This window comes from Podarcis cretensis (genome assembly GCF_951804945.1).
Source record: "Podarcis cretensis genome assembly, chromosome: 1".
Taxonomy (NCBI): domain Eukaryota; kingdom Metazoa; phylum Chordata; class Lepidosauria; order Squamata; family Lacertidae; genus Podarcis; species Podarcis cretensis.
The window spans coordinates 81,418,628-81,441,582 of NC_137170.1; the positions used below are offsets into that span (position 1 = coordinate 81,418,628).

The 22,955-nt window shown below is 45.5% G+C and overlaps 1 protein-coding gene across 5 annotated transcripts in view; it reads right to left on the minus strand.

Annotated features, from left to right (window-relative positions):
- B4GALNT4 (beta-1,4-N-acetyl-galactosaminyltransferase 4) overlaps positions 1 to 22,955 on the minus strand; it is a 171,865-nt gene that overhangs the window by 47,927 nt on the left and 100,983 nt on the right. For all 5 annotated transcript variants that reach the window (XM_079970085.1, XM_079970087.1, XM_079970089.1 and 2 more), the window contains exon 3: positions 2,337 to 2,447. In XM_079970085.1, coding sequence (XP_079826211.1) covers positions 2,337 to 2,447 — 111 coding nt within the window. The remainder of the gene's footprint in view (positions 1 to 2,336; positions 2,448 to 22,955) is intronic.

Below are 22,955 nucleotides of genomic sequence, written 5' to 3' on the forward strand. Positions count from 1 at the left end.
ACCATTTTAAAATTGTAGGTTTCTATCCTACCCCATAATAACCTTCCATGGCAATTCACAACAATAAAGCATACATAATCCCACAACAACTAAAACATTTAAATTTCTAACTTATGGAAGAATATAATCAAGTCATCTTAAATGAGTCAGTTTCCTCAAGTATGTGCCTGGTGAAGTACAAAGGTCTTGATCAGCCTTCCCCAACCTGGTGCCCTCCAGATGTTGTTAAGACTACAACTCCCATTAGCCCAAGCCAGCATGTCCAATGGTCAAGAATGTAGTCCAACAGCATCTGGAGGGCACCTGGTTGGGGAAGCCTGGGCTTGAACTAAAAAAAATCATAGCATTACTTATAGTCTGTAAATGAAGAAGTTCCAGAGGTTTGGTGTCAACTCAGAGAAAGCCCTGTTTCTTGTAGAAATCAAAGGTAACAAAGTGTTTTCTCTTTAGATGACTGTGGTGAACGTGGAACATCATATGGGATAGGAGTTTCTCGGGTATTCTAAGCCCAGTCAGTATACAGAGCTAGCTATGGCCGGAGAGCCCTTTTCCAACCTTGCTCTATACTCCTGGCAAAGAAATTCTGCGGCAACCACAAACTTTCCCTATACAGCATGGGACTGCTAACACTGGACTCCAAAAATTCTGGCATCTCATGCAGTGTCAACACCAGAGAAGTATGGGGGGGGGGGCTACAGTAAACAGTTCATCATTATGAGGATAAGATGCAAACTTCTCTATAGTAACTTCTGAGCCTACAGCTTTCTGAGATGCTAACAAGGGCCCGCTCCTCTTCTAATAGCAATACTCTCTTAATCTTCCTCTCCATAATCACAACAGAGTCCTCATTCAAACAGTGATTAATGACCACCCCAGCTTCCTAGATTCAAGTCTGTGGATCAAAATCTGGCACATCTCAGCTGCTGCTCCCTCTGGGCATTGTTGTGCGCTTCAAATGGCGGGCTGGATCATCAGCTGGTGCAGATGTGCCACTTTAGTGAAGTCAATGGTGCTTAACTAATCCACAGGAGCTGAAGAAAACAGAAGCTGCTGGGAAGGATATCATGAGAGGGGGAGGGATTTCCCTTCCAATGGGGCAGCTGAAGAAGGCACCATGCAGCCCCCCAACTGGTATGCATTGCACCACCAGTCTGTAGTAAACGATTTTCCCCACAGCCATCAGGGAACCTTCTTTGGAAAGAGAGGCTAAACGTTTTAGGATTGTCTACTCAATAGGTGTCATGTACATCAGGGTTGCTATTTTGCACAAAGCTACTGAGGATGCTGACCAGCCTCCCGTGAAACCTCGCAGATAATGAGACCTAACCACTTGACAAATCAACGAACAAAGCCCATTATGTGCCACAGCATGTCCCAGACTGCTTTTGCCTGGCTGCTGATGGTGCTTACTGATCTGTGGGATTTGCTCATTTGCGATGCAACTCCCAGGTCTGGTTCTGTGATCAAACTGCATCCTCCTCCCATAAGCATCACTCAGCACCTACCCTCTCGGGCATCTCAGTGCATCCCACTAACAACAGCTTCCCTGCCATAGTTCTTCGGGACCTTCCTGATGCTTTTCATGGTGGCAGGCAGAATGATGGCTGAATAATGCATGAGTGCATTAAGCAGGCAGATGCCCAGGCGCTGGTGTCAGTCAATCCAGGCTGGGCTTTACCCTGAACTGACAAAAGTAAAACAGTGCTGGGAAATCAGTGTGAAATGGGCTGGACCAAATGTGATGGAGCAGGATGGAGTGAATGCACACTGGCCTCTGATCTGCCTTGGATGCCTGGTCTAATTATGTGTGTCTGTAATTTTCTCTGCATCAATATCTAAAAACTGCGTTCAGTTGTTATTAGTGTGCAGTTCAAGAAGGGTTCAAATACTGTAAGAGAGGAATTGCTGGCTGGTATCTCAAGCTTTATTATTAGGTTTCATAAAATCATATGGCACAAGTAGACCTTATGGGTCATCTACTCACATCTCCTGGCCTGAGACAGATGGCCTCTGCTTAAAGCATCCTTTGTAGGTGCACTATTTTGGAGGACGAAGTAGGAGTGAAGCGAAAGGCCACAATACATTGTGAAACTATTCCTTGAAGCATCACTGAAATGAACAGGAACTGGGCAAGAGGGTCAGTACTGCTCTTACACAGTTATTCATTTCACTGGGACTTAATTAAGGTTATTAATCAGAATTGTGCCCAATGATTTCACCTTTGCACAGAGCTGGTAACTGCACAATTAGTATCATTTTCCAAACTTCCCCTTTGCAAACCACCCCGCCCCTCCAGATTACCTCCCTTCCTTGAAAATGTGCTTTATTCAGCTTACCTGCTCGCTCCAGGGCAGAACATGTCTGGTTACGTTTGGCTTTGGGGGTCTTCCAGCTCTGTCAAGGCCATGTCTTTTTGAAAACCAACCATCAACCCCTTGCTCTTCAGTCTGTAAGAAGGGAGGAGGAGGAGAAGGAGGAGGAGAAGCAACAACAGCAAATTCAGCACCAAGTGGGATGAATCCCATGAAGGGCCAAGGTGAGAGAACAAAACGGAAAGTACTAATGTCATTTCTATTATTAGCTATTGCCAGCGCAACATGCTCTCTGCTTGACAGGATCAATTATCTGCAGCACTAAATTGTTTGGCTTCATGGAAGTCACCTCAGCACCCGGTGTAGGAGTTCATGCATTAATGTCATACGGAAATCATCATTCTCCTCCAAAGTAGAATCTTGCAATTAATTGAAATTACCTCAGTCCACAGTGTAGGGACAGGGAAGTTGCAGGGGTGGGGGGGTATTATATCCAGAAACAAAGAGGAGGAGGAAAAAATCATTTTGAGCACCTTTACCATAAGAACATATAGGAAGAACCCTGTTGGCTCAGGAGAATGGCCCATCTAGTCCAGCAACCTGATCTCAGAGGTCAACCAAGCTGCCTGTTGGGAAGCACCCAAGCAGGACCCGCGTGCAATAGCACTCTGCCCACCTATAATTCCCAGCAAGTGGTATTTAAGAGGCATACTGCCTCTAACAGTAGAGGAGGAGCATAGCCATTGTGGCTAGTAGCCCACCCAGGTTAGTAGTACCTCATGTGCATTTGGTTAGAACCCTATCAGGACCTCCCACAGATTCTGCATCAAAGGAATTTCTTGGGAGGATGAGTGAGATATAACAAATGGAATCGCACACTAGTCAAAGGATAGGTAGTATTTGCAGTTTCTTTTTTATGCCTATGACATGAAACTGACCTCACCTCCCCACTCCAAATTCAACAGCCCTGTTTAGGGAAGTTTTTAATGTTTGATGTTTTATTGTATTTTTAATATTTTGTTGGAAGCCGCCCAGAGTGGTTGGGGAAACCCAGCCAGATGTGCGGGGTATATTATTATTATTATTATTATTATTATTATTATTATTATTACTACTACTACTACTACTACTACTACATGGAGAGGCAAGGTGTGTTTAGAGTCAACACAGAGTATTTCCATGAAATCAATGGGACTTGCTTTTGAATAAACATGCAAAACCTTGTGTTTTGAATGAACATGCAAAATCTGTAATCCTAAGTTTAATTATTTGGAAGTAAATGTCTCCTTGAAACAATGGAAGTTACTTCCAAATGTTTATAGTTGGGTTTTAAAGCTATTTCTTATGCAGTTCTTACATTTCCAGTGAGTAGACTATTGCTGGCTAGGATATACCCTTGATTAAAAACCCCCGGATATCTTCCGCTTTACTGAGTGCATGTAATAACACTCCCAAGTGTTAACTGACTGGCGCTGCTTCCTATCTTGCAAGACTGTCTCCACTTTCTCACCAGGACACAGCTCATACCTGATCCTATCTCACAAAGAATCTAAAATCTAGTTTCTGAACTTCAGGGACAAACAGAGTGGAGGTGCTTCAAAATGTGGCTTCAGGACAAGAGGGTGGCTTCAGGACAAGAGCAAAGAGAATATAACACGGCAGAATGTGACTCACTGTGGAAAATGAACAATATCCATTCTGAAGACAAGAGACAACATATAGGTGCACACATGTAGCACTGATACATAAAAGACACCATTGAAAAAATAAAAAAAATTCAGGAAAAAAGACTAGGAGAATGTATGTGGAAAGTGTGCAAGAGAAGAGGAGATATTATGGGGTGCCCTCTGACTCTTTGGGGCCTATTTGCATGCGGAGGCAGGCAGGAAATGACTCGGGCCTGCCCCAATCAGGTTGTGCCATCCAGTCCTAATTATACCGAGACGAATTACTCAGCCGATTAGGGTACTCAAAGGAGGAAACAAAAGCCTTAGCCTGTGATAAATGACTCCTTGTCAAACTTCTAGTCTGGCAGAATTAATTCTCAGCCAGCTGCAACTAGTGAAGAGTAGAGGAAGCATAAACCACCTCTGAGGCTTGAGATCAGCAGGGTATCTCTCACCCCAGACCCTCCCTGTGGGCAGCCCACACCAGCTTAAGAATGGAAGCACATTAATACTTATCTGTATTCCGGGCACTTTACAACTGGCTCTGACTAGCCAGCCATTCATCTCCATCCCAAACATGAGAATGGTCCCTAAATTACTAAAAAAATCTGGGTGTGGGTGTACATAGAGATGTTCGGCTTATCATGCAGTCAGAGGCTAAAGGTAGCAGGATATCCATATGAACAGAACCGCAGCAAAGAAAGTTTCAACATAGCCAGCACATAGTAGTAACTATTTGATCTCACTCCAAGTCTAAATTTTGAGCTTTTTGGGCTTGGGTGGTGAGCCCATGCAAAGACACAATTTCTTCTGTCCCTCCACTGAAGGGCTCCATAGAGCCTTCTCTCACTATCCCAGAAAGGTTGAGTATGTCCAAAAGTCAGCAATGTTTCCTGGTAGACCTGCAGTTATAACAATCTGCTGGCTGTTGGACCATACTTACCTGCTAAGCGTGGAATAGATCTCTGTCGAAGCCTTCCTACCTTCCTGTTAGCCTTGAGCATATATTGTAAAAGAGCTGGTGATCTGTATTACTAACATGGGAAGATGGGGTGTGCAGGGCGGCGGTCTGCTGCTCACAAAGGACGTGGAAGAACTCTGAGGTGAGGAGTGCTAGCTCCAAGGTGGAAGCATACACACTGCATACAGGAGGCCATGGGTTCAATCTCTGACATTTCTAGGTAAATCTGGGAAAGACTCCTGTTTGAAACCCTGGAGAACCAGATGGACCAATGGTCTGACCTAGTGTAGGGCAGTTTTCTGCATTCCACATAAAAGCAGCTGTTTCTGTTTCTGAACTGCACAAGAATGTTTTTATCTTAGGATGAGCCAGAGACTGGAATGGATCAAGGGCCTGCCAGAACCAAGATTCTCAGTGGCTGCCACCCAATTTATGCCAACATGTGGCACGACGTTGATCAAGCATCTTACTCCGTTTTCCTCAGACCTGACATCTGAATAACAGAGACAATGCCACACTCCCCACTTTGTGAAGATGATGAGCTCACCCTGAGACAGTTGCCATATGCTGGTGGAATAGTGGTATTGCCATGCCCTTTGCCACAAGCTCAAGGTCTCTTGATACACGACACATCCCTGCACTTATCTGGAAGCAAAATGCCTCCTATAGTCTCTGCTTCTCAGCATGGCTCTTGGCTACACGCCGTGAGCCTTCTCCCAAATATTGCTCTGTCCTCCCTCTCTGTCTCAAGTGTGTGATCAAACCTCTAAGAGAGAAATCTTCACACACGCAGGCAGCAGAGATTATTATAGCATCATCCAGCCAGGACAAGGAACAAAAAGCCTTTGATGGCAGCCACATCTAATACTATTATTTCTGAGCCGACTTCCACTTAGTTCAGACATCTCTTCAGAAGCAAGCAAGGGACTGCCCGCCTCTTATGTGCAGGCCAAATACATGCTGCCTGGGAACTGATATGACAAAAGGTCTTGGGTAGGGATGGGGATTAATATGGAAATGCCCCATTTTGCAATTTCCACTTTGGCACTGAGACAGGCCGAGTTCCAGGGCAACAAAACCCTTTGCCTTTAATAAAACAGCATTCTGAATACCATCACAGGTCTGAGGACAAACATGCATGGCAGTTACGCACATGCTCCTGAATATTTATACATTTGGGGGAAATGAAAAAGGGCAGGAAGGAAAAGTGATCTGGTATGAAAGATGGGCTATGAGGAAACGGGCACCTCAAGTTGCCCCTCTCGAGTGCTGAGGCTGTGGCTGACTGTGACACAAATGCCATTCACACCCAGCTGCAGTTGGCACACTGTGGCTCATGGACCCTTGCGCAGGAGCCCACCAAGACGACATAGTCACTGGGATCCCCCAAAGTAATATAGATTTAGGTCTCAATGGCTCAAAACAATATCAGAATTCATGATTACTGAGATCTCTTGCCACAACTTCTCCCCAGAAGCTCAAAGGAAATGCTGAGGAGAATTAGTGCCTAATGTTTTTATTATACACAAACATGCCAGTCAGACACTTGAGGCTCCAGTTAGTCATAGATCTTCACTTAGCAAAGCTGAGCAGGCCCATTACTTCATAATATACACACCAAAGCCCTTCACAACCCATGCTAGTCCAACTTACCTGGGTCTATTTGCAAGGGTGGTCTGATCCATTATTCTGCCCGCGGTGAGGTGGTGCAGTTAAGTGTCCCCTCCCACACACAAACCAAGGTTATTTTGCCAAGTTATTCTGGTACCTGAGGCAAAGAATCACACAAGCACCCCTCCCAAACACACATAACACAAAAATAAAGTAATTTTAAAAAAGTTAGGTTTGCTGCTCTTTCATGCATCGGCTCATCAATATAAGTGTGTGTCCAGGGCACACTCAAACCCAGAGCTGGCACTAGCTACTTGGCTCCTCCAGCATAAGCCAGGACTTTCACACAACCTCAGTGGCACAAGGAGGAGGGCAATGCTATTGCAGTTCCTGCCGCGCAGCTGAGATAACGTAAAAATTAGGGCAAGTTGCAGCCCACCTCGACTCCACACAAGTAGGAAGAGAATAAAAGGTGGGTGGATATACTCTGCTTAGAATTAGCAATAGCACTGCCGTCTAATTGTGACATCTGGAGATCTGCCATAATGAAGCCAACTGTGTTACAGACGTTCATTCTAGCTTTAAAAAACAAACAGGAGAGCAGGATAGTTCGATATTTTGCTCACTTTCACCATCTCCCCTTTTCAGCTTTGTGTTTAAAACAGATTTGCTCAGTAACCATTGGGCTCTGAAGAGTGGCTTATTGATTGGCTGGGTGATAATTGATAGCAGCTTGTAAAGGGCCCTAGTAACCCATCCCTTCCATTCAGCGCTTCCTCTGCCCACTCACACAGCAGTTGTCTAATCACATAAACATCCTTTGTGGAATTCCACTTTGTTGTGTCACTAGCAGCATCGCTGCTTTCTTTAGTGGGTGGGTATTCAAGAGATGCATCAGCCACTCTGGGCACAGGGGGCTCAGTTTTCAGAAACTTCATTCTATGGATTTTTCTGTGCCAATAAAACTCGAAGCAGTTTGTTATAAAACTTATACGTCAAGTAAATATTGATAACCCTACTTTATGAATGCAGAGAAACACAGCTTACTCACAGAGATTCACTGCAAGGTCACACACCGAACACCTGCTATTAATAATATGTTTTACTGTGATGAACTGGGGATTTTTACAAACAAAAAATGGAAATAGATTTCTAAAATAAAAAGGCTTCCTATTTTGCTGGTTAACTGCAAGCTGAGCAACTTGTTCGTTGCTAGAAGTTTTGGCCAACACATATTCATGTTATTTGCAGTCATGAGGACTACGATGCCACGGTATAGACAGAATGTGGTTGGTGATGACTATTAGCATGGAGTGCCCTCCCATCAGATGTCAAAGAAATAAACAACTATCTGACTTTTAGAAGACATCTGAAGGCCAGCCCTGTTTAGGGAAGTTTTTAATGTTTGAAGTTTTATTCTGTTTTTAGTGTTCTGTTGGGAGCCGCCCAGAGTAGCTGGGGAAACCCAGCCAGATGGGCAGGGTATAAATAATAAAATTATTTATGATGATGATTATGATTATGAAATTCAACAAGGGGAATTCAACACAACTGCAGATGACAGGAGTTAAGGTGAAGTAAGAATGTGACGTTTCCTCACGAATCCAGCAATCAGCTCTAGTGAGCTGAAGAAAAGAAGCTGTAATAACATTAATCATTTGGTAACAAAAAGATATCAGAATGTGGTCAAAAGTGAGCTGCCTTCATTGAATGGACACAGTAAGCGCTTGCAGCCTCCCGAGCCCCACCTACCCTACAAGCTCCTTGGGCAATTCCCCCCCCCCAAAAAAAAAACCCCCTCCACTTACTAAAAGAGATTGGCACATGCAGGGCGGCAAAATGCCCTCCTGGGTCTCCCTTCTTTTTTAAAGGATTATATTAATCCAATTCTGGGTTTGTCTCTCACAATAGAGATGGATTAGTCTGCAGCTCACCTTTATGTAATAAATAAGGAAAGAGGGAAATACACACATTATTTCACTGTGCTGCTTGTGGAGTAGGCTGAAGTAATTCCTAAGCCTCTCTCTGGGAAATAATAAAAATGAAACAGTGAAAGCTTATTAACAGCCAAGATTAGTATGTGGGTCTGTGGGGCTTCTTGTGGCAAAACCAGTTCTGTTTCCTCAGAAGGGCTTAAAGAGGCAAGAGGCTTCCTTCGGTTCAGCCTCCAAGCAGTTGTAGGCCCTTTCTCCAACAGATTATAAAACTAACCAGATTTCCCCTCAGCAGAAAGGAAGCTTTGCAGGTAGCTTTTTCTCTCAATAAAACTATTCTGTGCAAGGCTGTCAACGAGGTCAGACAAGTGGATGTTCCACATACAACAGAAACAGTGAAGCTTTTCTCCATTTTAGAATGATTACGTTTAACAGACCTGTCCCAGATGCATGCAAACGTTGCTAGGAAAATACCGTATTTTTCGCTCCATAGGACGCACTTTTTCCCCTCCAAAAATGAAGGGGAAATGTGTGTGCGTCCTATGGTGCGAATGCAGGCTTTCGCTGAAGCCTGGAGAGCGAGAGGCATCGGTGCGCACCGACCCCTCTCGCTCTCCAGGCTTCAGGAAGCTATCCACAAGCCTTGCAAGCCCGGCGGGAGTTCCCGTGAGCTCAGGAGGCTTGCGGGCAGCAGCCTGCAGCCCCAGCGAGTGTCCACAAGCCTTGCGCGCCCGGCGGGAGGTCCCGCCGAGCGCACGAGGCTTGGGGCGGCAGGCTGTTGCCCGAAGCACAGGGAGCCCTCCGGAGGGCTCCCCGTGCTTCGGGCAAGTGTCTGCAAGCCTTGCGCGCCCGGCGGTAGATCCCGCCATGCGCGCGAGGCTTGGGGTGGCAGCCTGCCGCCCGAAGCACGCGGAGCCCTCCGGAGGGCTCCCCGTGCTTCGGGCGAGTGTCTGCAAGCCTTGCGCGCCCGGCAGGAGCTCCCGCCCGGCGCGAGAGGCTTGGGGCGGCAGCCTGTTGCCCGAAGCGGCAGAAGGGTCTCCTTCTGTTCCTTCTCCAGGTTCGGTGAAGGGCGATGCCCCTTCTCCCTCTCTGCGCACCACCTCTCCTGTGAAGGAGGGGCGCTGGGCAGAGAGAGAGAAGGCGCAGTGCTCCTTCAGCGACGCGTCTGTCCTGGCTTCTGCTTTAGCCCTGCGCAGCCTCTTTGGGCAGGGGGAGCCTTCATCCCGCTGCCCTGAAGAGGCTTGGCGCGGTTACCCCAGAAGCGAGAACAACCACACGGTATCCCAGAAGCCAGATCCCTCTTGCTGTTCTGGCTTCTGGGGTTCAGAATAATTTTTTCTTGTTTTCCGCCTCCCAAAACTAGGTGCGCCCTATCGTCCGGTGCGCCCTATGGTGCGAAAAATACGGTAGTCAAGGAGACACACACTGTGGAGCACCTGCAAACGCAAAGCAAGCATTGCCACTCTCCAAAGAGACTGTGACATTCTGAGTCACTTTGAGGTAGGAGGGAATGTCAGATACCCAAACACTGGTGTGTGTACACATTCAAAAGCTGGGTGGAAGATATACCCCTTTGCCATTTGCTTCAGCAGGTAACACAGCTCGTATGGCAACTGGCTCTGCTCATGTGGGTGTGATTTTGGCAGGATGAAGCTAAACAGTTGCATTTGTACAAGGATGAGCACTAGCACAACAGGGTGTCTCCCTCTCTTCTCCCCGCACCATGTGTGCCCTGTGCCATCTCCAGATCTGCTCCAGAAGGTTGGGGAAATGGCCACAGGTTTAGGGGGGCACAGGAGGGGAAAGGAGCGGAGAATGTTTGGTCATACAAGGAGAAATCCTTGCACTGATAGAACGTTCTCTTTAGTGCTATTGTGAATACAGCTCAATATCTCTCTGGCTGCTCCTACACCATACATTTAGAGCACCTTTCCCTTCCTCAACAAGTATGCAGTATGTGGTATGCAGGGCATCTGCTTTCAAACAAGGTGGAACTGGAATTAGTATGTATTTTTTAATACTTGCAGGGTAATCTTACTCAGAGCAAGTGCCACTGTGCTCAGTAAGCTCTGACTCCCTAGAAAGTATGTCTAGAACTGCAGCCTTCATGTGTTAGGTTCTTTACAAATCTCATCTCATTGATAAAACTGGCTGGACATAATTTTCTTTTAAAAATTACACAGTGTTCGTCTTATTTAAAAATTAAAAAAACAAAACAAAATTATTGCTTTTTTTAGTCTAGCATGAGCACACTACTGCCCTCTGGTGGTTAGATTCTGCCCAATTCAAATGTTTGCAGTTCATTTTTCTGCAACTAGAGCACATCTCATATGATTTTGTCAACCATCTTTCCCCATATCTAGTGCTTTCCAGAAGTTTTTGACTACAATTCCCATCAGCCCCAACTACCATGGCCATGCTGGCTATGACTGATGGGAGCTATAGTACAAAATATTACCATGTTGGGGAAGGTCTGTTTAGAATTAACTGTAGTACAAAAATCTCAAAAGGACTATATGTAAAACCCTGGTTAACTTGGTATCTATCAAAATAAGATAAAAATAGACCCGGAAGTCTGCAGAATTTAGTTTTCTGAGACATTATTGAGACAAAACTCAAAATGACATAGGTCAGGTAATTTTCATGCTAATATCAATATTTCTATTTGTTAAAGCTGTATTCTATTCTCCTGCCAAGGAACTCACAGCCAGCATACAAGAGGTTGCCAGGCAAGGCATTCTGAATCAATGCATCATTAATGTTGCAAGGAGCAGTTCTAATCCTGACTGTGTCTCTCAATTGTGAGCCGTATCCTCAGGGTGTATGTTCTAGCAAGTTTCTAGCAATAGCCTATCCTTATTCCTTACACCACAGGTGAATACCAATGAGCCCTTCCTGCTAGGAGAAATGCTTTGTGACTGAAATTAGCCATGGGCCTGCCCTTGATGTTGAAACCTTTTGAACTCTCAGCAAGAAGCCACTGATGGATAAGGTCGCAGGCTGGGTCCTTTGCACTGACACCTTGTCTTTGACCTCTGCTCCTCCTGAGCTTTTGGTGCCCCTGATTTCAGTGGCCTGCTGGCAGAAGAAATACAGAGGCCTAGATAGAAGGTGTCTTTGACATTATATCAAGGCAGATGTAGGTCCAGCTTAAAAGCATGTCATTCGATAAGCAGAAATGTTAAGAGAAGCAGAAATGGTTCTTTTGTTGAAGGCCCTGTCATTTTTGAGCAGTGTGCAGAAATAAACCCTCCAGGGGACAAAGTAGCCCCATTTTTGGATGCAAAAGTTTCTATTGATTTTTATTTCAGAGACACTCTGTACATTAGATGACTTTAGAAATGCTCTGGAGTGGAAGGAGCACAATCGTAGATTCCCACACACGGCTACCTCCAAGCAAAATAAGCTTTATGAACTCCTACATCGGCTTTCAGCAGACACTGCCAGGATGCCATTTGTACCATTAACAGACTAATCCAGTTGTGTCAAGGAAGCCCTTATTGCCCCTGTTGTTCCAGTGGAAAGTGGGCTACAATGCTGCCATGGAGCAAATTAACAGAGAGGAAAAAAACCGTGCTGGAACCACTCATGCCTTCCCTTTGACCCACATACCAAGCTTACAGCTGCAGGTTATATCAGTTAATAAAAATAACTGACTTCTTGCGCTTGCTCACTGGGTGTGTGGGCTGTAGGACCATCAACTGTTTATGCTGCTTGCTGCAAGGGTGACTCTTAGAGCTATGAAGAAGGCCAACTGCAGCAAATGTTTGAAAGCAACAGCAGCTCTCTCCAGTCCACCTCATAGTCTGCGGTGGGGACAGGGACTTGAGCCATTGGCCTATGGAGCGCATTTCATTATAGACCACACAGGCAAAGAACAAAGTGTGAAGCCTGGGTGAATTGTCTGGCACTTCCCAGAGGCCAGAGAAGTTCCAGGAATCAAACTATCTGTGGGTCCCTTCTCTTTCCCTGCCTTATAGTATGCCTGTGAAACCCATTTGCTATTGGCACAAGAGAAAAGATCTAAAGTGTCTTTCTTTAGGACAACAGGGTGGGGGTGGGGGAGTAGTGCCATCATGGATTCAGCACTGGTGTAATTCAGTATCCTGTTTCCATGAAACAAAGCAGGGGGAAGGTAGCCTTGGTGCAAAGAAGACCACCAGGAGAGAGGGAGAGAGAGAGAGAGAGAGAGAGAGAGAGAGAGAGAGAGAGAGAGAGTGTTTAAACAGGATAAGCTGCTATTGTCTTTTAAAAATGAGATGCATTGCAAGGATGTGGTTCTGCTGATGTTTGCTTGGGTTTCTCTTCTGACCGGGAATCCTTGTGAGAATAAACACACACACACACACACACACACACACCCCTTCAAAGTCGTGGTGGTGTGTGTGTGACTCATCAGATCTGCAAATAGGTGCCCGTAGTATTTGCATAATCACTGTACAGATGTCACATGCTATGAGCTAGCTGAACCCATAAGGTATGGAAATACTAGCTGGAGAGAGAGGCGAGAGAGAGAGAGAGAGAGAGGAGAAAGAGCCTTGCACTTTTCCAAAGACAATATACTGCAGCGTCCACATAACAGATGGACAAGCTGAGAAGGTAGTAGGGGGAACTTTGGATCTCTGGCAACAAATGAGTAACAACTGTGTATTTATCACTCAGTATCTGGAAAGTTGAGGCCAGAATGGACAAGCTCTACAAGAGAAGGCTGAGCTGGGCCAAGCAAACCTGTTAATGCCAACCTGATGTCCTCCAAATGGTTGTGACTATGGCTTCACCAGTCCAGCCAGTAGTATTGTGCTAGGTAAGACTGCTGGGAATTGTAGTTCAACACCTCTGGAGGGCGCCAGGTCAGGGAAGGCTGCCCTATGTTCCAAGACAGAAAACCTCAGCATTCAAGAGCAAACGGCAGCCTTTCCCCTTGCCTTTGCCCCTCCCTCTTAAACAAACAAAACTGGATTCCCACAAAACCTGAGAATTTACTTGGATCAGAGTAGCCTAGCTCTGAATAGCTTCCTCTATATATTCGGGAAGTGGGGAAAGTTCACTCTGCTTCAAGAAGCAAACCTTGAAATTTATTCCATGGGTCCAAAACAAATACAACGTCAGAGAGAGAGAGATGGAAACTTTTACCCTACCATTACAAAATTCTGTGAAGCATTTCTTTGCAGGGGCCTTTGTGAGAAACAAATTTATAATAGCTGTGGCACGGAGACAGTGCCTGGACTGGCCATAGCTCCTTCAATAGAGTGCTCTCTTTCTCCCACCCCCAACCTCCAAATTTCTCTTGGCAGCTGTAAGAGAAGAACCTTTTGGTCTTTTCTGCTGAAGAACACAGAGGCCCTTTCATCTGCCACCGCTTCAGGCACACTAAGGGGGAAAAAGGGGGAGAGAGTGTGTGTGTGTGTGTGCGCGTGCGTGCGCGTGTGTGTGTGTGAGTGTGAGTGTGAGTGTGAAAAAAGTAAATTTATTCAGCTTCTTCTATCAAATCTGTGCTATCCTCCACATTTTGAGACCCAGCTGCAAACTGCGTACCAATTAAAGGTAAAGGTAAAGGTACCCCTGCCCGTACGGGCCAGTCTTGACAGACTCTGGGGTTGTGCGCCCATCTCACTTAAGAGGCCAGGGGCCAGCGCTGTCCGGAGACACTTCCGGGTCACGTGGCCAGCGTGACATCGCTGCTCTGGCCAGAGCCAGAGCCAGAGCCAGAGCCGCACACGGAAACGCCGTTTACCTTCCCGCTGGTAAGCGGTCCCTATTTATCTACTTTCACCCGGAGGTGCTTTCGAACTGCTAGGTTGGCAGGCGCTGGGACCGAGCAGCGGGAGCGCACCCCGCCGCAGGGATTCGAACCGCCGACCTTTCGATCGGCAAGCCCTAGGCGCTGAGGCTTTAACCCACAGCGCCACCTGTGTCCCAGGCGTACCAATTTGATTGTGAGAAATAGGGTTTTTGAACTGCTAGCCTGAGGTTGCTGCGTCTGGTCCCTTGGTGAAGGGTCAGGATTGGCCCTGTGGGATTGGTACCACAGAAAGCTATGCATGTGTGCAGCCATCTCCCCCTTCCCCCCAATGCTAGTGGGAGGAGCTGTTAAAATATGCCATGTCTGGAAGAGGGAAACAAGACACCCCTCCTTTCAACAAGCACAAATGCGGCTCCCAGTGGCAAGTCCACCTCCTCCCCACATCTTCAAACTCAGCAGCTTCTTGAGACAAACTCCGTACATAGTTAACAGCTAAGATGCCAAAGCAGTGGAAGAAATTCTTCCTTTTTAAAACAATCACAGTGCTATTATGTTGTCTCCCTAATAATGCCTTCAAAGGGCATTGTGTTCCTTTCCTCTGGGGCTTTAATTAGCTCACTTCGACAAAGTTGGCTAATTATTTCTTTAACACTGTGCATCCTAATGGGCTCCCTTTTGTTTACAGCATTTATTATCAGCCACTGCCTTGGTTCTCCCCAGCCTCATTTCTCCATGTGGCTGCCTTGGAACAGCTTTTCTTACTCTCGTTGGGATTCAGATATATTCATTACCTCAAACTTCTGAACAAAAAACTAGCCCTCTGTAGCCAGGCATCAGGGCTGTGCAAATGACTGCGTGCAGTTCACTCTACCTGTGGGTGAAAGATAGGCACAGCAATTTCAGAGCAATCCCTCACCCACAGTATGAGTGCAGCTATATAAGTGGTGGTATAAATAATTTCTGCAATGGAGTGAAATACTGAGATCTGTATTGCAGACCAGTGCTATCTAACCTACATGATCTGGAGTCAGCAATAAAGCAGCTAAGTCTGTGAACATCACCAAAGTATTTGGGGTGGCAAAAACCCAAGCAGGCAGCGAAGGGTTTCACAAGGGCCTCTCCAAGTTTGGTGAACTGGAAACAAAATTGTGAATAAGGCTTGGTGTAAGCAGTGAGATGCACACTGGGGCAAAAGAACCCTAACGGATGGGGCCTGAAGTAGCCTGAAATAGCAGTGACTAACCACCAGAGAAGGGAGAGAGAGGGTCGTCTTTGTTGAACTCCCTCCACAGACAGACCCATCTGGCCCCCTCTTTAATGGCCTTCCACTACAATACAAATGCTTTTCTTTTCCTGGTAAGCATTCGATCTGTTGATTTGTCCTGACTTTTAAATCTGGATTAGGTTTATCAGATGTTTTGTCTTTGTTATTTTGTTGTGTGGTTATTTTGCCTGTTGTTCTGACTAAAGGTAAAGGTAAAGGTACCCCTGCCCGTACGGGCCAGTCTTGACAGACTCTGGGGTTGTGCGCCCATCTCACTTAAGAGGCCAGGGGCCAGCGCTGTCCGGAGACACTTCCGGGTCACGTGGCCAGCGTGACATCGCTGCTCTGGCGAGCCAGAGCCGCACACGGAAACGCCGTTTACCTTCCCGCTGGTAAGCGGTCCCTATTTATCTACTTGCACCTGGAGGTACTTTCGAACTGCTAGGTTGGCAGGCGCTGGGACCGAGCAGCGGGAGCGCACCCCGCCGCAGGGATTCGAACCGCCGACCTTTCGATCGGCAAGTCCTAGGCGCTGAGGCTTTAACCCACAGCGCCACCTGCGTCCCTAGTTGTTCTGACTATATTATGTTAAAAGCCAGGGCTAGCCTCAATGCTCAGCACCCTCAGTCAGGTAGGGGTGCCATCTTGAATAAAATATTGGGGGTGCCCAGGGAAGCCCTGCTCTGCATAACTGATCATAAGACACAGCGCGCACACCCTTTGAATGGCAATATCCATCAACATTAGGGGGCCCCTCAAATAGTTTACTGGGGGTGCAAAGGGACCTCAGCTCCTAGGAGTTGGCTCCTATGCCCTCAGGCAAGTGCCAAGACTAAGCTCCCCAGAGGGCCCACTGTGACTGATGCCTGCACCTGCTTATTTTGATGTATTTGAATAATAATAATTTTTTATTTATACCCCGCCTTCCCCGCCCAGGGCCGGGCTCAGGGCGGCTAACACCGAGTATAAATTATAATAAAATGTAATAGGGGAAAAAAGTTAATTAAAATACAGCTTAAAATGCAGCTTAAAATGCAGCCTCATTTTAGTAATAGCCCATAAATCAAGACCATAAAGGGAGGAAACATTAGATATTCACCTGAGCCAGCTATCCATGCTGGTCCTACATGGGCCAGCAAAAAAGCCAAGGGAAAATTTATATACCAAATCCCATATAAGGGGTCAGAGTGAGTCCAAGCCGAAGGCCAGGCGGAACAGCTCCATCTTGCAGGCCTTGTGGAAAGATGTCAAATTCCGCAGGGCCCTGGTCTCTTGTGACAGAGCGTTCCACCAAGTCGGGGCCAGTGCTGAAAAGGCCCTGGCCCTAGTTGAAACCAATCTAACCTCCTTGAGGCTCGGGACCTCCAAAGTGTTGGTATTTATGGACCTTAAGGTCCTCCTCGGGGCATACCAGGAGAGGCGGTTCCGTAGGTACGAGGGTCCTAGGCCACATAGGGCTTTAAAGGTCAAAACCAGCACCATGAGGATTATTGCATCCCCCACCCAACACTCAGACCACAACATTTGGTTATTAAGAAAGTGCAGTTATCCCCCTGCTTTCCCCCACATTATTTCTCCACAGAATATTAGTGGCCTCACAGTAAACAAATGTATCCTCCTTGCGTGGAACATTTAAAAATAACATGTTTTCTCCCTCTTGAAATCTTTTGCAAATGTGGTTGATGTCAAAATGTCTTATTTGTGGGGGGGGGGGAGTATCTTACAAGTGTATACATTTCTATTACTATTGTTTAAGTACTTTCTATTTGTAAAGACTGAAAATACAATAAATAGAATGATGATAATAAAAAGTGTATAAGAGAAAGGCAAGAAAGCCTACAATAGGGGTCAGCAGCCTTTTTCAGCCGTGGGCCGGTCCACCATCCCTCAGACCAAGTGGTGGGCTGGACTATATTTTGGGGGGTGGGGTGGGGGTGGGGATTGAACAAATTCCTATGCCCCACGAATAACCCAGAGATGCATTTTAAATAAAAGCACACATTCTACTCATGTAAAAACATGCTGATTCCCAGCCAGTCCATGGGCCGGATTGAGAAGGCGATTGGGCCGCATCCGGCCCACAGGCCTTAGGTTGCCTACCCCTGGGCTACAACAACTGTAGCCAACACCAAAAGGTGGGATCCAGAAAACCAAAACACTACTAGATCAGCATTTAGCAACCTCATTTCTCATTTGTTTTGTACGCTACAAAAGCACTGGTGCCAGTAAAAAAAAAAAAAAATTAAAATGTGATAGTAGTTTTGAATATGTTCCAGTTCACAGTGCTGGATAAGAGACTCTTAACTCCTGAGCACAGAGGAATGTGAGAGACTGAAAGCATAAAGAATTGTTACTAAACAATGAAAAGAACAATTCATGGATTATTTCTCTTCCACTTATTAGCTACTTGCTATACTTTCAACAGGCCAGTTCCTAACCTTTTAGCAGAAAAACAAATGTCTGTCCTTCATTTTGCTTTTTGACATTTGGGTGAAGCAGCCATGCTTAGGGAACTGAAGTCCCAGCAAGCTTCCCCTTGGCTTGCAGGTCTAGATCAATCTTTGGCCAAGGAAATGTCATGGACTAGCTGGATGCAGAGGAGTGGTGGGAGGCACCAGCTAGCGAACCCCAAGGTAAGAAGGCTCAGAGCCAGGAAATTGGTAGTGGGACGATGATGAGTGGTCAGAAAGAGAAGAGGGAGCAGACTGGGAGAAGGAGGTGTCAGAAGCTGAAGAGGCAACAGGGTTTAGTGAGCAGGAAGATCTATGGCAGAGAGCAGTCCAGAAACAGACACAGAAGCAGAGGCTAGAGAGGAGGGAGGCTGAGATGAGACATGCTGCTGAAGAAGCCAAGGAGTCTCCCCCTCCTGCTGTGACCAACTCCCCTCCCCACTGTTCTTCCAGAACCCACAGAGGTATGAAGAGGGTGGAGCAAAGACAGACAACATGGAGCCTCTGAATGCTTGTGAATGGACTTCCGGGTTAGCGCGATCTGGTTAATGGCGGATTCCCTCCGAGCTCCGGAGGGAATCGGCTCCGCTGGAGAAGGGTTCTACCGCGACAGCGACGCGGGGACCCTTAGAAACCGCAGGCGCTGAAGCCTGCGGACTTGGTGACTCGGTGGGCACCTAAAGCGCCCCCCGACCCACGAAGAGCCTTTTTAAAGGCTGCGGAGAGGGTACGGGGAGCGGCGTGGTGCTGTGAGTGGACCGCTACTGCAGTGGAGCGAAGCCGCGAGCCATGGCCAGAGACCGCTGACTTTCTTCCCTGAAATTCGGACTTTAATTAATCCGTGAGTAGAATGGAATTTGGACTTTAAAATTTCTACCTTTGAATTCGGTACGACCGGGGGATGTGCTAAAGGGAAGTCCGCACCCCCCTGCTTACAGAAGATTTAAAGCAAGGATCGGAGAACTAAGGTGGAGAGTTTTTTCTTTTTGGTGTTTTTTAAAAGATAATATTTTCATGAATTTGACAGAAGAAGATTTGTGCTGGAGAGCAAGAGTGGAATTTTAGAAGCTTTTGTCTAAACCTCCCCCAGACCCGGGAGTGTCCTGTATGTGAGCTGGAGAAAAAGGAACAAGGAGTTTGACAGCTGTCAAAGGAGCTGTCAAACGGGCAGTGAAAGTTAAAAATTTTATTATTTAACACCTTTCTGGACTAAATTTGTTATATTTGAATTAAAGTGGTTGGGAACAAAGTAGTGAAATAACAAAGTAACGGACTGTTGGGAAAAGACTATTAAGTAACCAGAATCCCCCTAGGGGAAACATTGAAACACTACAATGGCTGCAGATGGAAAACTACAGGCAGAGATAGAAAGAATGTTTTTTCTCGTGGGAAAGTTGCAGGAGCAGACTACGGCTATGAGTGAACAACTTATAACCTTGAACTCTAAGATGGGTGACTCTGCTGAATGCACAATGGACTTGACCGGGAAAAAATCTGCAGCTGAATTAGAAGAGATAACTTCGGAACAGGAGGAGAGGGAATAAGGGCCAGTACAGATGGAGAGTACCAACCAGAAGCCTACATTGTCAGAACATAAAGAAGAAGACCTTTGGATTACAAATCTGCGAAAGATGCGAAAGAGGAGGGAGGAAGCCCCTGGAACACTTGGAACATTTGAATTTAAAAGAAACAAGAAATATGATTGGGGCTTCCTCTTTGAGTATGGAAGATTAGCTGACCTTTCGCAGCAGCTGGTACCAAGTACTTTGGATGGAAGAAAATCTGATGAGACTGAGCTAGAACTCCTTCGAGACCCGAGGACCAACAAAGAGGGCTACCAACAAAATCGGCAGAGAGAGACTGACAGAGATTTAAAGGCCTCAGATGTGAGGAATCCAGGCTAAAAACTGTTTTTGTGGACATGGGGACATTGGGAAGGGACAGAAACCGGGGCGGGGGGGGAAAGAATTTTTTAAAAAAATGTTTATGACCTTTGTGTTTGATTATTATGACCTATGTTTAGGATAAAAGGGAAATTTGTGGAAGGAATTTGAGTCGACCTTAGAAAAGGATTTAATATTTATAAGAAAATTGGATAAGTAAAATCTGGCCAAGTAATAAGAATTAAGTATTTCTTTAAATATATATATATATAATAATAATATGTAAAGGATGAGAGATATGAACTTGCTGAGCTAATTTAATTGAATTAGGATGTATGAAGGGGGGGTGGGGGGAGGTCAAGAACTGGGCTTAGGAAAGTAAGGATATGAAACTTTATATGTGTTGTCTTTGTATGTGTGTGTGTGTCTGTGTTTAAAATGTGAAAACTCAATAAAAATTTTATAAAAAAAAATAAAAAAATGAATGCTTGTGAATGACCATGCGGGGAGGAGACAGAGAGCTGTGGGAAGGCAGGGACCTTCATTCCTTGCAACTGCCTCATGGGGGCAAGATCTACTGGGAAGAGTTGCTGTGCTCACTAGGCCTAAACTGTTTTGTTTCTTTGAATAAAGAGTTCACTGATGCCTTGTGAGTTATTGCTGACCAGCGCCCATCACCTGCCCTGACAGGAAATGAGGAAAATACTATTGGACCCTTGCTGGTGGTTTTCGACAACACAAGTCCTTTCAACTTTCGCCTTGGGTGATTGGCCCTTTAGCTGCTGCTCATGTGTCAGGGAGAAGTTGGCAAAGCCCTTGTTCTCAAGAAAAGGGGCCAATTCTCAAATTTAGGCAGGGCAGGAAAGGGTGGGTATTGGCACCAGGAGCACAAACATCTTGTGTTTTGTAATGAACAAGGGCTGTAAGGAAGGGCAGACAAGCCAAATTACAACAGAAGGATGTCCTGTCGCACAATGTGTTACTTACACCCAGGAAAAAGGGACGAAAACAAATTAACTTTGAATTATCTCCTTGAATTTTGTTCAGCACAATGGCTTTAAAATGGGCCTCAAACGATCCATATGGCTGCTATTCTCTCTAACAATTACTCTCCCTTGTGTAGCAAAATGCAATCTAATTGGAAAATAAAAATGGTTTTTGTATACATCTAAACAAGCGTGAAGTATTAAGAGAACCACTCTCAGCCAACATGTTCAGAAATATCCTGAAATATGACTTCCTTAAATTTGCACAAATTCAGAATGCGGAGAGGGAGGGTGCTACATGTTGGAATGCTATCCACATAAAAGCTCTCTCTGGCGCATAGAAAACAAGCTTTTGATGAAGAAGTGAGGCTATGCCAAACCATCCTTTTCCGACATACAGGTTTTCTTCATGGAGGAAGTGTTTTGTTTATTTCATTTTGGTTGTCAGTTTGTTGTTCTTGTTGCTGTTTTTACATGGAAAGCACTTGGACATGCAATCATTCCATCTGCAGCTTGAATTAATACAGTCCAAGGAGGGCTGTGCAGTGTGAAATTTCTGGATGTGTAGTTCAGTTCTCATGTTTGCATGACTGCATTTGGTCTACAAGCATGATATGGGAAGCCACCACTGTAAAAATGTGATGCAAGAATAAGGAGTTTTTGTTCCATCAGGCTTTTAATGAGATGAATGGCAGGGTTTTAGGGGGGGGGTAGTTAAAGGGTTGGGACTATTGTTAGAGAGGAAAATTTGTATAAGTAAATGAATTTACCCTTTATGGTTATGAATTCTGGAAACACACTTACTGTGCTCTCTTCCTATCATCCATCCCCTCATTGATTTCTTTCTTTCTTATTTATTTTTATTAACATGAACACATAGAAAAGACAGTAAAAGTGATAAGTGTAGCAAAGAAAAATGCATATAGAAATAGAAAAAATAAAACAGAGGAACAATGGGGAGGAAAACCCGGAAGGCATTGATTTCACCACTATCCCAGTTCTTTTTTAAAAACAACAACACCCAGAATGAAAATAAAATTCCAGGTATTATGAAAAGCCAATATATAAGTTATACATACATTGGAATACCTAAGCAGATTCATATTTTAAAGACTTGTTCTTCAAGACTTCTCCCAAAGTATGGGGGCCACAAATAGGGTCAACAAAAATGGTTGTGCTTCTAGCACGAGAGAGAAGATTCTGCCTTTGCCTGAAGTGCAGGCTGCAACAGTAAAATGTGTTTGCTTCTGCATGAACAGGTATACGGTATTCTCTTTAAGTCTCACTCTTCCCCAGTCTCTAAGGACATATAATCAACATATTGTTAAATGTTATGATTTATTGCCTCTGCACAGGACTCAGTTGTGTCATGTACGTGGGTGTGTGACATACCACACTCTCCTCAGCTTACGCTAATTGTTCTGCATTATTTTGAGTCCAGTGTTGTCGATATTTCCTTCTCTGTTCTGAAGGTGCAAATTCACTGCTACCATAATGAGGGAAGCGCCAAGGGCAGGTGGTGACACAGTCCGTTTCCCTTCCACATACACAAACCTCTTGTCATACACAACCTGCCAGGGGAAACTGGCCCAATGCTGGGAACAGCCAATGTCTGAATCATAAAGCAATATATTGCCCTAAAGGGACAATGAATGCATACTAACCAGCATTATAGGGGAGCTAACAGAGAAGCTGTGCACCTTCAGCAGGCAGAAGCACTGCCAATACCCCCCTTTTATCCTACGAAGAAATGCCAACTCCAATGAATCACTGCTCAAAGGGCAATCACGCTCAAGCAAAAAGAGACTCATAACAATGCTCTATGTGCGGCAATCTAGGCCCTTTAAATTCACAGTGATATTTACCAAAGGACACATTCTGTGGCCACAATGCTGAGCATCACCAAGTCCCTACGCAGCAGGGACTGCTTTTTTTTTAAAAGCTAGTGTCACTATTTATCTTGTCCCTACCTTATGTTAACTGTCAGTGACAGCAGACCCCTGCCCCATTGATCCGTCTTCAATAGGTGTTTGTTCCTGCCCCTTTCCAAGATTCCCATGCCTGGAGGAAATATGGGTTGCAGCAATGGAGGAAATTCCATGGGAGAAAGGCAAGGGAACAATATGGGAAACGGTGAAACTGGG